The sequence below is a fragment of the Nematolebias whitei genome, chromosome 12, assembly GCF_014905685.2.
Source record: "Nematolebias whitei isolate Nwh7 chromosome 12, NemWhi1, whole genome shotgun sequence".
In the NCBI taxonomy this organism is placed as follows: domain Eukaryota; kingdom Metazoa; phylum Chordata; class Actinopteri; order Cyprinodontiformes; family Rivulidae; genus Nematolebias; species Nematolebias whitei.
Genome location: NC_056509.1, coordinates 16,183,460 through 16,197,861, shown reverse-complemented (window position 1 = coordinate 16,197,861; position 14,402 = coordinate 16,183,460). Strand labels below are relative to the sequence as shown.

At 44.8% G+C, this 14,402-nt stretch overlaps 1 protein-coding gene across 1 annotated transcript in view; it reads right to left on the bottom strand.

The window, feature by feature from the left end:
* The window catches only part of hsf2 (heat shock transcription factor 2), a 162,762-nt gene extending 151,611 nt beyond the window's left edge, over positions 1–11,151 (bottom strand). The window contains exons 1-4 of the mRNA XM_037686099.1: positions 10,865–11,151; positions 9,169–9,482; positions 3,437–3,609; positions 209–334 (exon numbers count right to left, since the gene is read on the bottom strand). Coding sequence (XP_037542027.1) covers positions 209–334; positions 3,437–3,609; positions 9,169–9,482; positions 10,865–11,151 — 900 coding nt within the window. The remainder of the gene's footprint in view (positions 1–208; positions 335–3,436; positions 3,610–9,168; positions 9,483–10,864) is intronic.
* Positions 11,152–14,402: the final 3,251 nt, after the last annotated feature.

Here is a 14,402-nt window from a genome sequence, read left to right as displayed (position 1 = left end):
AATCGTTTAAGTGATTTTATTTACAGTGCAAGAAAGGGGGTTCGGGGTTCCTGGAAGGCAAAGTGCAGAGTATTAGTAATGAGGCTTTGACGAGATGAATATTCAGAAGTGAAGTTGAGTTTTCTCTTTCTTACAGGATGACGACGAGGAGGCAGACTCAAGGAGGAGGAAGTCCAACAGGTAAAAAGTCCTCTTGAACTGAAGATACCTTGAAGGGTTCTTGATGAGGGTTGTAGTTGAGGTGGAGTGACAGGTTGGAGAACAGAGCTTCTAGAGGAGTCCAGTACTGAGGAGGTCCGTCTGGTTTGAGGCTCAAGGTGTGTCCGAAGCTTGCCTTGAAATCAAAGAAAAACACGAGTTGAACAGTCCAGAATTCTCAAGGAAAGGTACTAAAATGGCTGTCTCATAATACCCCAAGGTGAACAATGATTCAGCGAAGACTGGAACCTCCACACAGGCTTAAATAGCAGCTGGACTCGTCAGCCAGATGGAAAACAGGTGGCAACCCAGGAGCTCCGTCTCAACTAATCAGCATCTGCAAGGTGAGTTCTCCCACACACACACACACGCACACACACAACCCCAATAGTTTAAGGACCATGGCATCCCTGTTCTTAATTGGCCAGCAAACTTGCCTGCCCTTAACACCATAGAGAATCTATGGGGTATTGTATGGTATGGTATAAAGTTTATTCATTTAAAAAAAAGTACAAAACAATTCCATAACAATATAAAAATAGATACAAAAGATTTAAAATGAAAGGCAGCAGAAAGAAGAAAAAATCTTATTATATCTGCCCCTTTTTCAAACAATTATTTCAATCATAATAATTTTCAAGTAACAGAACAAAATGAATAACTCTTTCTAATTTTTCTAATTCTAATACAAAACACACACTAAGCTACTTCATATAAACTTTTTTAACAATTCAGCTTTGATCTTTTTCTTAAATGTACACATTGACTTGGCATTTTTAACATCACTCTCTAGAACATTCCACAATCCAACTCCTTGGATTGAGGTAGACCTTCCCTTCAGACTAGTTCTGAATTTTGGTTTAACAAATATCTCTAGCCTCTTAAGATTATAACAACTTTGTCTTTTAACAAAATTTCTTTGGATATTTAATGGTAATGTGTTATTTTGAGCCTTTCTAAACTGATAAAATACTGTAATCTACCAAATCATGGAACTTCAATAACTTCAGTTGATAAAATAATGTGCTTGATGGGTGACAGTAATGCTTTCTGGTGATAATTCTTACAGCTCTTTTCTGTAAAATAACATCAATGCAATAGATTAATGTGGAACAATGATTGTGTTATACAACATGTACATGTGTATTGTGAAGAAGAAGATGTGATACACCAGACACAACAATTCAGAAGAGCTGAAGGTCACTATCAGAACAACCTGGGCTCTCATAACACCTGAGCAGTGCCACAGACTGATCGACTCCATGCCACGTCGCATTGCTGCAGTAATCTAGACAAAAGGAGCCCCAACTAAGTACTGAGTCCTGTACATGCTCATACTTTTCATGTTCATACTTTTTAGATAGCCAACATTTCTAAAAATTCTTTTTTTAATTGGTCTTAAGTAATATTCTAATTTTCTGACATACTAAATTTGGGGTTTTCATTAGTTGCCAGTTATAATCCTCAACATTAAAATAAATAAACATTGGAAATATATCAGTCTGAATGTAATGAATGAATATAATATAAAAGTTTCACTTTTTGAATGGAATTACTGAAATAAATCAACTTTTTAACAATATTGTTATGACCAGCACCTGTACATATCTTATATACATGCAAGGTTAATGGTTCAACCATCAGTTTGAATAAACCTCGTTCAAGGACTAAGCACCACAGTTACTTCCTGTTTTCATTTAGGGCGGCTGTGACTGAGTGGTTACAGCAGTTGAACTCCAATGGGAGAGTTGGTGGGTTGATTCCACCAGTCACATGCCGAAGTGTCCCTGGGCAAGACACTGAACCCCTCATTGCCTCTGATGTGTGTCCCATTGGTGTATGAATGTGATAAAGCACTGATTAATCTTTGTAGAGAAATAGTAGTGTTGAATGAATGGGTAAATGAGGGCACAGATTGTAGTGTAAAGTGCTTTGAGCATCTTGATAAGATAGAAAAGCACTATATATAGTAAGTACTGTCAATTTACATTTTAAAAGACAAAATAAAAGTTTCTTGTTTTTTCTAAATTAAACAATCATCATCAGAAAAGCACAATTGATTATTGCTTAGATAAACTAATAATTCATCAGTAGTGTGCAGATTCTAAATGATCTAAACGACCAGTAAACGATTCTCTACCAAATGAGCCAAATGTGCATGTGTTACTCATCTGCTGTGCAGCAGCAAACAATGGTGGGAAGCAGCTGAGCAGAGGCAGGAAGGATAAGAGGGTTGACCTTCTTCCTTTGGTCATTTACTGACAACATTTTCATAAGAAGGCAGAGGAAAGGAAGGCACTGGAACAGGCACAGAGATGGAGAGGCAGCCTGCTTCTCTCTGCTGTTTGCACAAAGAAACTGAGATATGGTCAGTCCACTTCTCTGCTGCAATTCACTCACTCACCAGGAGGTTACAACCTGCCTCCGTCTTTGGTCACCATCAGTGTTAGAAACGAGGGGTCTAAAAAACTGGAAAAGACAAGAACAACAAACACACACAAACTCTTTAAAGTTGATCCTTCTGATCACGCAAGTCATGTAATTACTGTTGTGGTGAGGAAGAAGTTCCCACAGGCATTGGTTATGTTTTGTCCACCAGTATGGTGGAAAGTGTTTGACTTTAATAAACTCTGACCTCAGTTGGCAGGGCTCCAGGAATCAGGATGCTTGTCCAGAATAACAAAAAGGTCTGCATGTGGAAAAACTAACAGAGAACCTGAAACACTCAGAGAAACAATTTCACAATGTCACCACCTCTGCACTTCTTTTGCCTTCGAACCAAATATTTACTCTGTGACTCCAGTCAGCTGATTATTTGAATTCAAAAGTTTAAAAAGTAAAAAAAGAACAGTAGCTAGCAACAGTTTTTGTATACATTGTCAAAATTATCCTGATGCATGCTCAATAATCCAGGTAGAAACATCTAAAAAAGTTAAATCTGGTCCTCTGGACATTCAAAAAAACAAAGCAAAACAACAACAAAAAAAATGTAGAAAAGTTTCGTCTTTCATCCGAAAGACTTCCTCAGTCTGAGGTGCTGTATTCAGCTCAGTCTCTTAAATAGCACCTTCTCAGAGTGGATCAACCAGTTTGCTGCTGACAACCAAAACCAGCTGCTCACATGATCAAGAAGGACCATCAGCCTAACAATGGATCATTTGCACACTGATGGCTATTTACTATTCACAGGGGGCTGAGTGATACTAGCAATAACAGCATTCAACTGTCCCCCTCTTACCCAGTCCAGTACCTTACCAATAACTGATTTGGGGATAAACCTCCTTCCAGGTGGTCCAGAGCCAGGGTCAGGTTCAGAAGCTTGTGCCAATCTGATGGTGTTTTCGATATCCCAGGTGAGGGTCCCCACGAAGCAAGTGGATGGGAGAATGCTTGAGTTGGTCTTGGGAGAACCTGAGGGTGAAAACTGTCTGGAGAGAGCATCGGGTTTAACGTTTTTAGAACAGGGTATGTATGTTATGGAAAAATTGAATCTGGCAAAAAATAAGGACCATCGGGCTTGTCTGGGGTTTAGTCTCTTAGCGTTCTGCAAGTAGGCTAGATTTTTATGGTCAGTCCAAATAACAAAAGGTGTTTTGGAACACTTGAGCCAGTGTCTCCATTCTTGCAGAGCCAATTTGATAGCCAATAGTTCACGATTGCCCACGTCATAGTTCTTTTCAGCTGGGGAGAGTCGCCGAGAGAAAAAGGCACAGGGATGGACCTTGTTGTCTGCGTCTGAACGTTGGGACAGGACTGCCCCAACACCGAGATCCGAGGCATCAATCTCTACAGTAAATTGCCTCTTGGGGTCAGGGTGGCACAAAATAGGAGCAGAGGAGAAACGAGCTTTCAACTCACCAAACGCTGTGTCTGCCTCAGGAGTCCAACAAAAGGTTTTTAATGTGGAGGTGAGTTGTGTGAGGGGAGCAGCAATCCGGCTGTAATCTTGAATGAACCGTCCATAGAAGTTGGCGAAGCCCAGGAACCGCTGGAGTTGTTTGCGGTCTTTAGGGACTGGCCAGTCAGTGACAGCTCGGACCTTCTCTGGGTCTGCACGAAACTGTCCCTTCTCCAAAATGAAACCCAAGAAGGGGACAGAGGTTACATGAAAATCACACTTTTCGGCTTTTACAAATAGTTGATTCTCATACAAACGCTGTAGTACAGCCTTAACATGGTTAACATGTACTGTTTCATCACGGGAGTAGATCAAAATATCATCTAAGTAGACAAAAACAAAGTCATCCAAAAAATCTCGTAGGACATCATTAATGAGAGCCTGGAAAACAGCGGGTGCATTTGTGAGTCCGAAAGCATCACCAAATATTCAAAGTGTCCAAGGGGGGTCTTAAAAACAGTCTTCCATTCGTCCCCCTCCTTTATTCTTACCAAATGGTACACATTGCGTAAGTCTAGCTTGGTGAATATGGTTGCAGAATGGAGCTGATCGTGAACTGAATCAATTAGTGGAAGGGGGTATTTATTCTTTACAGTGATTGCATTTAATCCTCTATAATCAATACAGGGTCTGAGGGTCTTATCTTTCTTGTCTACAAAAAAAAACCCTGCCCCTAGTGGGGAAGTGGAGGGGCGGATTATGCCGGATGCTAAGGAGTCTTCGATGTAATCTTTCATAGACTCCTTTTTGGGGCCTGAAAGGTTATATAACCGATCTGATGGAAATGTAGCATCAGGAAGGAGTTCAATAGCACAGTCGTAAGGTCTGTGCGGGGGTAGTGTCAAGGCTTTACTCTTACTGAAAACGTGGGCCAGGCTATGGTAAACTGGGGGAACCTTATTTAAATCGATACCATTGGGGGGTTCTCTCCCTTTAACGGGAGTAGAGACAGCCGTTTTAAGACAGGACATTAAACAATCCTTGCTCCAACTCTCTAAATGACGTTCTGACCAATTAAAAATGGGGTTGTGTTTGGTGAGCCAGGGATACCCAAAAATTAACTGAGATATGGGTGAATCAAAGACAAGAAACTCACCCAGCTCATGATGATTGCCAGAGACAACAACGTGAAGATCCGAGACCTTGTGAGTGATTTGGGCAAGATGTTGTCCAGTTAGCCCTGTGATGGAGCGAGATGAGGTGAGTGGTACGGTGGGGAGTTGGAGTTGTTCCACTATGTCTCTGGAGATCAGACTTTGTTCTGCACCAGAATCGATAAGAGCAGAAACGGGCAATTTAATTTGATCATGAAGTATGGTAGCAGGTACAGACAGAAGCAAGGCAGGGGAGATTTGGGATGAACTCGGCGGCGTCCCCTGTTTTACTGCCGAGCCGGTCCGTTACCCCGTACAGGACAAGTGGCGACAAAGTGTCCCTTGTTACCGCAGTAAATGCAGACCTTCGTGGCATATCATCTCTGTCTTTCCTCAGGAGATAGTCGGGTCCTCCCCACCTGCATCGGTTCAGGTTCAGATTCGGGCGATGAGGAAGTTCTGGTGTTGTTATTCTCGGTTGACCGAAAAAAACATGCTGAGGATTATGGGTAACGTAGTTTCTTTCCTTTCTACGTTCCTTTATTCTGTTGTCAATGCGGATAGAGAGAGCGATTAATTCATCCAAGCTCCCGGGTTCATCCCGGGAGGTAAGCTGGTCCTTTATGTTCTCATTTAAATAATTAATATATGTACCTCTTAATGCTAGTTTGTCCCATCCAGCCTCCTCAGCCACAATACGAAAGTCCACAGAGTGATCGGCTGCCGACTTACTTCCTTGTCGTAGTGATAATAGTTGTTTTGCGGCCGCCTCCTGGTGGAGTGGATGGTCGAATACACGTTGGAATTCTTGAATGAAAGCTTGAGAAGTTAGAGAACCAGGAGAATGGGCAGTTAGAAACGCTTGGACCCAACGGAGAGCTTTTCCCTTTAATGCTGAAACAATGTAAGTTATTTTAGCGTAATCATGCGGAAACAGAGATGGGGAGCGAGCGAAGGCCAAGTTGCATTGGAGCAAAAATCCCCCACATTGACTGATATTACCTTCAAAATGTTCAGAAGTTCTCAGATCTGGTTCTCTGAATGGCAACACAGGACTTGGAGACAGGCTGGGAACAGAAGGTGGGTTAGCAGGAGTGGCAGGAATTAAGTTGATTATCTTGCTGTCTAAGGCAGCTACACTGTGAGAAACTTGATTTAAAATGGCGGTGGTATTTTGTTGAAGTTGGTAAAGATGTTGATACATTTTATCAAGTTCAGCAAACTTACTCTCATAAACTTGTGTAGAGCTCGCAGTCCGAGTGTTGCCAGATTTACCCACAGACATGCTGCTTGGCTGAAGCAAACTATCAGATTTTAAACGAGGTCAATGTGGGTAAACCCAGAACAACAGCAGGCTCAGAAAAGTTTATAAAAATATGTTTATTTAAACCAGGGAAGGATGGGGTCGGGATCTGAAAATGGTAAGAACGAGGATTAGTTTTCTGTGGAGCAGATTTGTCAGGTAAGTTGGAGAGTAATGTCTTCTTACAGGTGGGTGCAGAGTCTTCAGCTCTGAAGGTGAGTTTCCAGGTTCCAGGTGTATTTACAGGTGCAGGTGTACTGGTGAATATTTACAGGTTTGTGGAGGAGGCAGACAGGCAGCGTGCAGATGGTCTCAGGTGAGTTGCTCTCAGCTCTCAGGGGAGTGTTTCTCAGGAGGCTCAGGGAGTTCCACTCTGGAGGCAGGTAAATAAACAAACAAACAAACATTAACAGGCACAGATAACCAAGACTAAGTTCAGGCTGAGCTGCTTTTACCAAACTTAAGCGTTGCTTCAGCGAAGTCCTGATCCACAGTGAATCCAGTGAGCAGATGAGTCATCTGTAGCAGGTGAGTATGATTAGTGCTGCCAACCAATCAGGGAGAAAAAAAGAACACAGCAGCAGCAGCAGCTGAAATGCCTCACTGAAGTGACCGGAAGTGAGAACTCTTTAAGAGTCCACACTTCCTGGAACTTCTCAGTCAGTCTGCCGAGGTCTCCTGAGTCTTCTGGAGGCTTCGAGTCTCTAAAGTTCTTCTGAGTCTTCAAGTGGGTCTCTGATGAAGTCTAGTCTTAAACTCCGTCTTCGGAGTCTGTGATGGATTCTTCCACATCTGAGTGGAAACTCTGCCGGTCTGACAGCTTGCTGTGTATCCACCCGGGAGATGAGTGTGTTTGTTGAATGGAGTAAGCGGCACGACTCCTGACATGGCCAGCCGCCCTGACCGGAGACGCTGGAAAGGTAGCGTTGAAATGGACCTCTGTACCGAAGTTGATTTATCTTCTGCAAAGGTAACGAGTTGTTACGCACCAAGTGTACCGGAGGTTTTGAGCTGGTGTTGAAGGGAGCGTGCCATTCTGCGGTCCGAACAGAAACCCCCTTTTTTTCCATCTTTTCTCTCCTTTAAAACTCCTTCAATTTTTCCTTTAAAACTCTTCTATTTTGCCAGTAATCTAGATGCCTTCTTCAAGTCCTGTTGTCTTATTAAGTAAAACGTGCCAAGTTTTATTAATCAGAACCAGATCAGCTAATCAAGTGTACAATGTTTTGATGTTAAATTTTGATTCTGTTCAATAAATGACCACATTTATTCTGATGGGTCAAAGGAAATTAACGTCTCATGTCACTGATTAAACAATCCATTCACCATTATCTCGGTCACATGGCAGTAATTTAACTCGAAAAAGAGAGAACCCGTTATATCTAAATAATTAGTAGTCAAGGGCAGCTAACCTAGCCCTTAGCACACTACAGCTGTTTTAAATGACAAGAATTTAATCGGAAAAACTGTTTTGTCACCGAAGCTTTCGTGACAGAAAGAGATGGCTGCAACATACGCTTTAATTGTGCTGAACGCCAGATTTCTGTCCATCGGCTGCTGCAAAAAGGACATCACACCACCTAGTGGACGTGAGATGGCCCTACACCTTTTCCCATACACCAGTGTTGAAAAACTGTCCACTTCGATGTGTACAGCGCTGTGGCGGAGGCAGCGTGTGGATTCTGGATCGTGCGCACTACTTCTTGAGAGAGACCCATCTTCTCTAAGTGGCTCCGCTCAACGGCCAGACCCAAAGATGCTGGCCTAATTCTGGGTGGCTCCTGATCGCTCCTCCTGCCTGGAGGAGAGCATCGTCCTTCCACGGCAGTTTCCACAGACGACCCGATAACAGACGTCGCAGGATTGGAAACCACGGGGCGCTCACGCGCTCGGGGGCTATCAGAATGGCAGACGGTTATTCCTCCTGAACTCGGCTCAGAAACCGTGATATTAGAGTGACTGGGGGAAAAGCGTAAAGGAGCATTTCGGGCCACGGGCTGTGGGCAAACGCGTCCACTCCTAACGGAGGATCGTGCCGTGGGCTGTGTGAGAACCATAGTTGGCACTGGACGTTCTCACTCGTGGCAAATACGTCCACTTTTGCCCTGCCAAAGGGCGAAGCCGAGATTTAACAGGTGTGACGTCAGCGCTTTGGTTAGCACCGCTGCTTCCTGCCTGGATCGGGTCAGCAACAGCAGATCGTCCTGGTAAAACAGAATTCTCATCCCTGCTCTGTGTAGTGGCTGCAGAGCCGTCTCCACACATTTTGAAAACGTGCATGGTACGAGGGAGTAACCGAACGGGAGCCTGTTGTATTGGTACTGAGTCCCTTGGAAGGAGAAGCGCAGGAACTTTCTGTGCTTTGGAATGTGAAAATAAGCGTCTTTGAGATCGATGGAGGTAAACCAGTCGTTCTGGTGAATTTTGTTCAACAGCTGTCTGGTTGTCAACATGTGAAACTGTCTCTCCAAAATCGACTTGTTGAAAATGAATAAATCTAAGATGGGTCTCATCCCACCGGTCCGTTTCGGAACGAGGAAGTAACGTGAGTAAAACCCTATGTTTTCCTCTCAATTGGGAACCCTGGAAATTACATTTTTTTATCAGTAGATCCTGAACTTCTGCATGAATGGATGAGATCTGTTCTGAAGATGACAGAACCGTCTCCATAATACCTCTGAACAGTGGGGGTTGAGCTGCGAACTGCAGCGTGTAACCCTTGCTGATAAGACGGCTCATCCAGAAGTTCAGGGAGCACGCTCGCTGCCACTCCGCGTAATGCTCTGGAAGCGGGCACGCGTTTTTGTGTTGTTTCATGTCTTTTACAGACGCCAGCCAAGTCAAAGTCTCTGTGCCGCTGCTGGGCTGCGGGCTCACATCAGAACTGATGTGAGCTGACATGCGCTGAGGGGAGGCGTGCGCGTCCTCAGCCATGAGGCATCGCTTGGGTGGGGGCTGCCACCGCCGCAGGGACATGCGTTTGTCTCCGCTGTGGTCAGAAGGGGCAGAACACACCCTGGGCTGAGAGCGAGATTTTGTCCTGGACTCGGTCTGCCAGAAAAATTCATTTTGCTACTGTGTCCAGCGGGCATTGTGTGTGTTTTCTCGAGCTGCGGTGACTTTTTAAAAACCTGTTTTGAGGACACTGGCTTGTTTTGTGTGGAGGATGTATGCAGAGAAGCCGCTGTGAGATCATTCGAACTGACAGTCAGGCTGAAATCAGACACTTTATTCTCTGAATGATGTTTTTGTTTTATTTCAAAACTCGTGTCATCATTGCATACACACAAATCCTCTGCAAGGAGTCATTTCTTAAATCTTCTCCCCCGTGAGCCCTGCGGCTGGTTGTTCCAGGGCGGCGCCTGTTGGCGGTCTCTGGGGAGACGCTGAGACACTGGTTGCCGGGATGAGAAGGGCTGTTCTCTGGATGGGGAGGGGCCGGCGGTGGAGCGGGGCGGGAGGACGCTGCTGTCTCTGGCCACGACGATCCCTCCAGTGGGCAGGGGGGCGGGAGGAGGAGTGCGGCTTCAACAGGTGGCGCACAGTCTCCGACACCTCCTCCGACTTCTTCGATTTTTTTGAGTATGGCCTTGAAATTGCCTCAGAACAGCACGTCCGTCGTGATGGGGCCCTCCAGCAGGTCATTCTGCAGCTTCTCCGGTAGGAAGGGGGAGTGTCAGAGCCAGGTGGACCGCTGGATCATTGTCATCCAGGTGGCGATGCAAGACAGGCAGACAGCAGAGGAGGCACGCAGGTTGAGGATGATGTCAGATGCCTTACAGAGTGAGCTCTTTGTCTCCTCAGGCAGGTCTGTTTCCTCCAGCCTCTTCGAGATGCTGTATGCTAGCAGTGTGACATTGTTGTTCGCTGCGGCTGCCTGGAATGCATACTGGTGGGCTCGGTTGGAGAGTGATGTCACCGTCTGATCATGCTTCCCCGGAGGAACGGGACGCTGGTCCAACCTGGACACTTTTGCTCCGAGAGTTTCCGCTAGGCTTGGCTCCAGGGGGGGTACCGAGGGAAAATTCCGCTCAGTAAACCCCTCCACTTTGGTGATGGGCGCAAAGGTGGAGACGGGCGCTCTCAATTTACCAGGCCCGGCTGCAGCCTAGTTCCATTAGGACGTCACTGCTGGGAAACGAGGCCAGATGGGGTCAGGGCGGCGGACCGGGGTGGAGCCAAATCTTCCCGCTAGATCATCCAATCTGGGTGGGGGGGAGGAGAGGGGCAGAAAGTCCTTTCATGTCAGCTGCCTCCCGGATTATGCCGGGCAGCTCTGCGAGGAGGGCACCGACGGCTGGGAGCGGTGTGGTCGCTGAAGTGGAAAGGCCCGGGAGGGGTGAGCATCTGCTTGGCCCCTCCCGTTCCAACACTATGCTCTCCGGGAGGGAATGAGCAGCGAGGCTGCTGACGTCGCCTATCCTGTAGAAACCATCTGATTCACAATGAGACCCGGCGGCAAAAAAATCAATGGCGTCGTCCAGCGAGCAGTCCCCCGCCACGGAAAGACACTCCTCGATGTTAGCCTTGAACAAGGCTGCTCGCCTCTGCCTGTCCTCAGGGGGGAGGAGGTCACAGAGGCGGCAAGAGGAGGCAAGGTCGGCGTGGCGGGGACCTAGGCATCCTTCGCAGGTGTCGAGCCGGTCGAAGCTCAACATGTAGCCGGTCTTGCAGGACGGGCACAGGCGGATGGTGTTGGTGCTGGACATTAAATTTTTGGAAGATCAGTGCTAGTTGCTTGCTGAAGAAAAATGGGAGCCGATTACCCGCTCTCAATGTAATTTATACGGACCGGGTGGAGCCCACACGACAGATGGGCGTGGACTAAATTTTTCAGTGCAACGCTTTGTGTGACAGGATAAATTCCACAAGCGACAGTCTTAAAGGGCAAAGCATATACGAAATAGAACCGTCCATCATTAAACAGGGGCAGCGCCTCCATGTCCAACTGTCCCCCTCTTACAACACTGTTATTTCTAGTATTACTCAGTCCTCTGTGAATAGCAAGAGGCCATCAGGGCACTAACAGTCGTTTGTTAGTTTCATGGTCCTCTTTTTGTATGTGAACAACTAGTTCTGGGTGTCATTAGCAAACTTGTTGATCCACTATGAGAAGGTGCTATTTATAAGACTGAGTTTGTTGCAGCTCCTCAAACAGAAGAAGTATTTTATATAAAAGATGAAATGTTTCAACAAAGAAGAATCCGTCCAGAGGAGCTTGTTAAATTTTTCTACCTGGATTATTGAGCATGCATCAGAATGGCTTGTTGTGTTCAGATTGTGTTATATTTCAGAGGACACCATCAAAAATGGAATCGACTGCCAAGTAATAATTAAACTTGACCACTGATAACACCAGGTTGGCAAAAACTATTTCACACAACTTAGTCAAATTTGTGACTTGGAGTTGTAAAGGGCTGAACTGAACTACAAAATGGGATAATATTTTAGAGCTTTTCATAAAACTACAGATATAGGTTTTCTACAAGAAACACATTTGAAAAATCAGGACCATATTAGACTACACATTAACTGGATAGGACAGATAATTCACTCTAACTTTGGGACTGAGTAGAGGCACAGCAATAATAATAATAATAAAACACTAGAGTTTATTGCATAAACAGTAATAGCCACTGGTAAACTTTATGACAATCTGGTCACATTGATAAATGTATACACTCCCAATGTTGATGACAAGCAATTTATAAATTCTTTGCTATCAAAATTACTCGACTTGGACTCTCATCAACTAATAATTGGGAAAGATTTTAATTTAGTGCTGGATTCGGTTCAAGATACAGTAGGTCATCACGTTGACCAACAGCAGTTTCTAAAACAGCAAAATTTGTTCAGAAATTTATAGATAGATATAAAAAAATAGATCCATGGAAATCCCTGTACTCCAACATGTGGCAATACTCTTTATTTCCCAGTTCACCATACTTACACTAGGATTGATTATTTCTTGACAGTTAATTCCTACAGTTAGTGAAACAAAGTATGAAACACTAATGCTATCAGATCATAGCCCTCTAACTCTACATTTAACTCTTTGATGTAACCAAACATCAAAGAAATGGAAATCCCATAAAAGTGTATTAATTAAATTAAATTCAGTTTATTTCTATAATGCCAATTCACAACAAAGTTGGCTCAGAGTACTGAACAGAAACATTCACATACATAGAAAAGCCATTTAGTAAAGTTCTCTATCTAAGATAGTGTTGTGTTTAAGACCACCTAACCCAAGACCAAGTTAAGACCAAGACCAGAGTGTACCGAGACTGAGACAAGAACAAGACTTTTGGGGTCCGAGACCAAGTCGAGACCAAGACCGAGCGATGGCAAGACCAAGTCGAGACCAAGACCGAGGGAGGGCGAGACCAAGTCGAGACCAAGACCTCAAATAAAATAAATAAAATATAAAATAGTATTATAAAATATTTTCATCACAGTTATATACTGCAACTTTAAGTTTGCTTTTGAATTAATATATCAGCTTTTATAAATTTTCAAAGCTACATAACAAAGAAATCAGACATTCAGTGGCCTAACTTCATGTGATTCAACAATAAATTTACACAACTGTTAAATTGGAAGCAGTTTCATCACATGCCAAGCCTTAAAAAATGGGCAAAAAACTCTTCATAAGTCTGAACTCAAGACCAAGGATAACCATATAGTTGCATTAGTTACAAGTATATTCTTAGTGATTTAAATAGACAAACTGTATAACTCACGACATGGCAAACATCTTCTCCCGTGCCCAGAGAATCATTTCTCATTTTCTTGGAGTGACCAGTGTTGCCAGATAGAGTTGAGGTTTTCCAGCCCAAACATATGTTTAAAACTGCCATATTAGACAAAAATCTGCCCAATCAATATATTGTTACAGTATATTTACTGTTTGAGCATGAACACACATTAGTACTGTTATGACTTGAGGAACCCAGAGTGGTATGAGACCCGGAAAGAGACAGACACAGGCAAGTACAAAAGTGACAGTGTTTAATATTTACAGTGAAATATGAACAGTAGCTTCTCTGCAGCTCCTGGAAGAGGGGGGAGATGGTCAGAGGAGGTCAACAGGTGATCTGGCAATATTAATGTGATGATGTTCTTTTTCTTACATATTTGAATATCTCCTTTGGGTCCACTTCAAATCCTTAGAAGAGCTCCAGAGGGGGACAAGGCCAAGGATCAAACTGGAGCTGCCCTGGCTTGATGCCAGATGTGTCAACAGCGTCTGAAATTAAGCTGAACTGATGGGGCCGAGCAGTCCGTCTCTAGGCTGGGGAAAAGAGGGGGCATGTAACCTAGAGAGGCTTCAAACCAGGACATACCTGTGACGGTGGATCTGTGGGCATTATGGGCGCATTCCACCCACAACAGGTGTTAGATCCAGGCTGAGGGGTTCCTTTCGGCAATGCAGCGCAGGGTGGTTTCCAGCTCCTGGTTGCAGCGTTCAGCCTGGCCATTGGACTGGGGGCGGTAGCCCGAAGTGAGACTGGTGGAAGCCCCTAGGGATTTACAAAAACAGTGCCATATCTGCGAGACGAACTGGGGACCACGGTCAGAAACCACGTAGATGGGGATGCCACGAATCCTGAAAACGTTCTGGACCATAAGTTGTGCCATCTCGAGGGCCGAGGGAAGTTTGGACAGAAGAACAAAATGAGCGGCCTTGGAAAGACGGTCAATGATGGTGAGTATGGTGGGGTTACTGTCTGAAGGGGGCAGACCTGTAACAAAATCAATGGCGATGTGGGACCAGGGATAGCTAGGAGTGGGCAGAGGCTGAAGAAGTCCTGCCGAGGGTTGAGTTCCCGTCTTGTTTCTGGCACAGGTGGGGCAGGCGGCGACGAAGGCCTTAACATCAGGCATCATGAAAGGCCACCAGAAATGT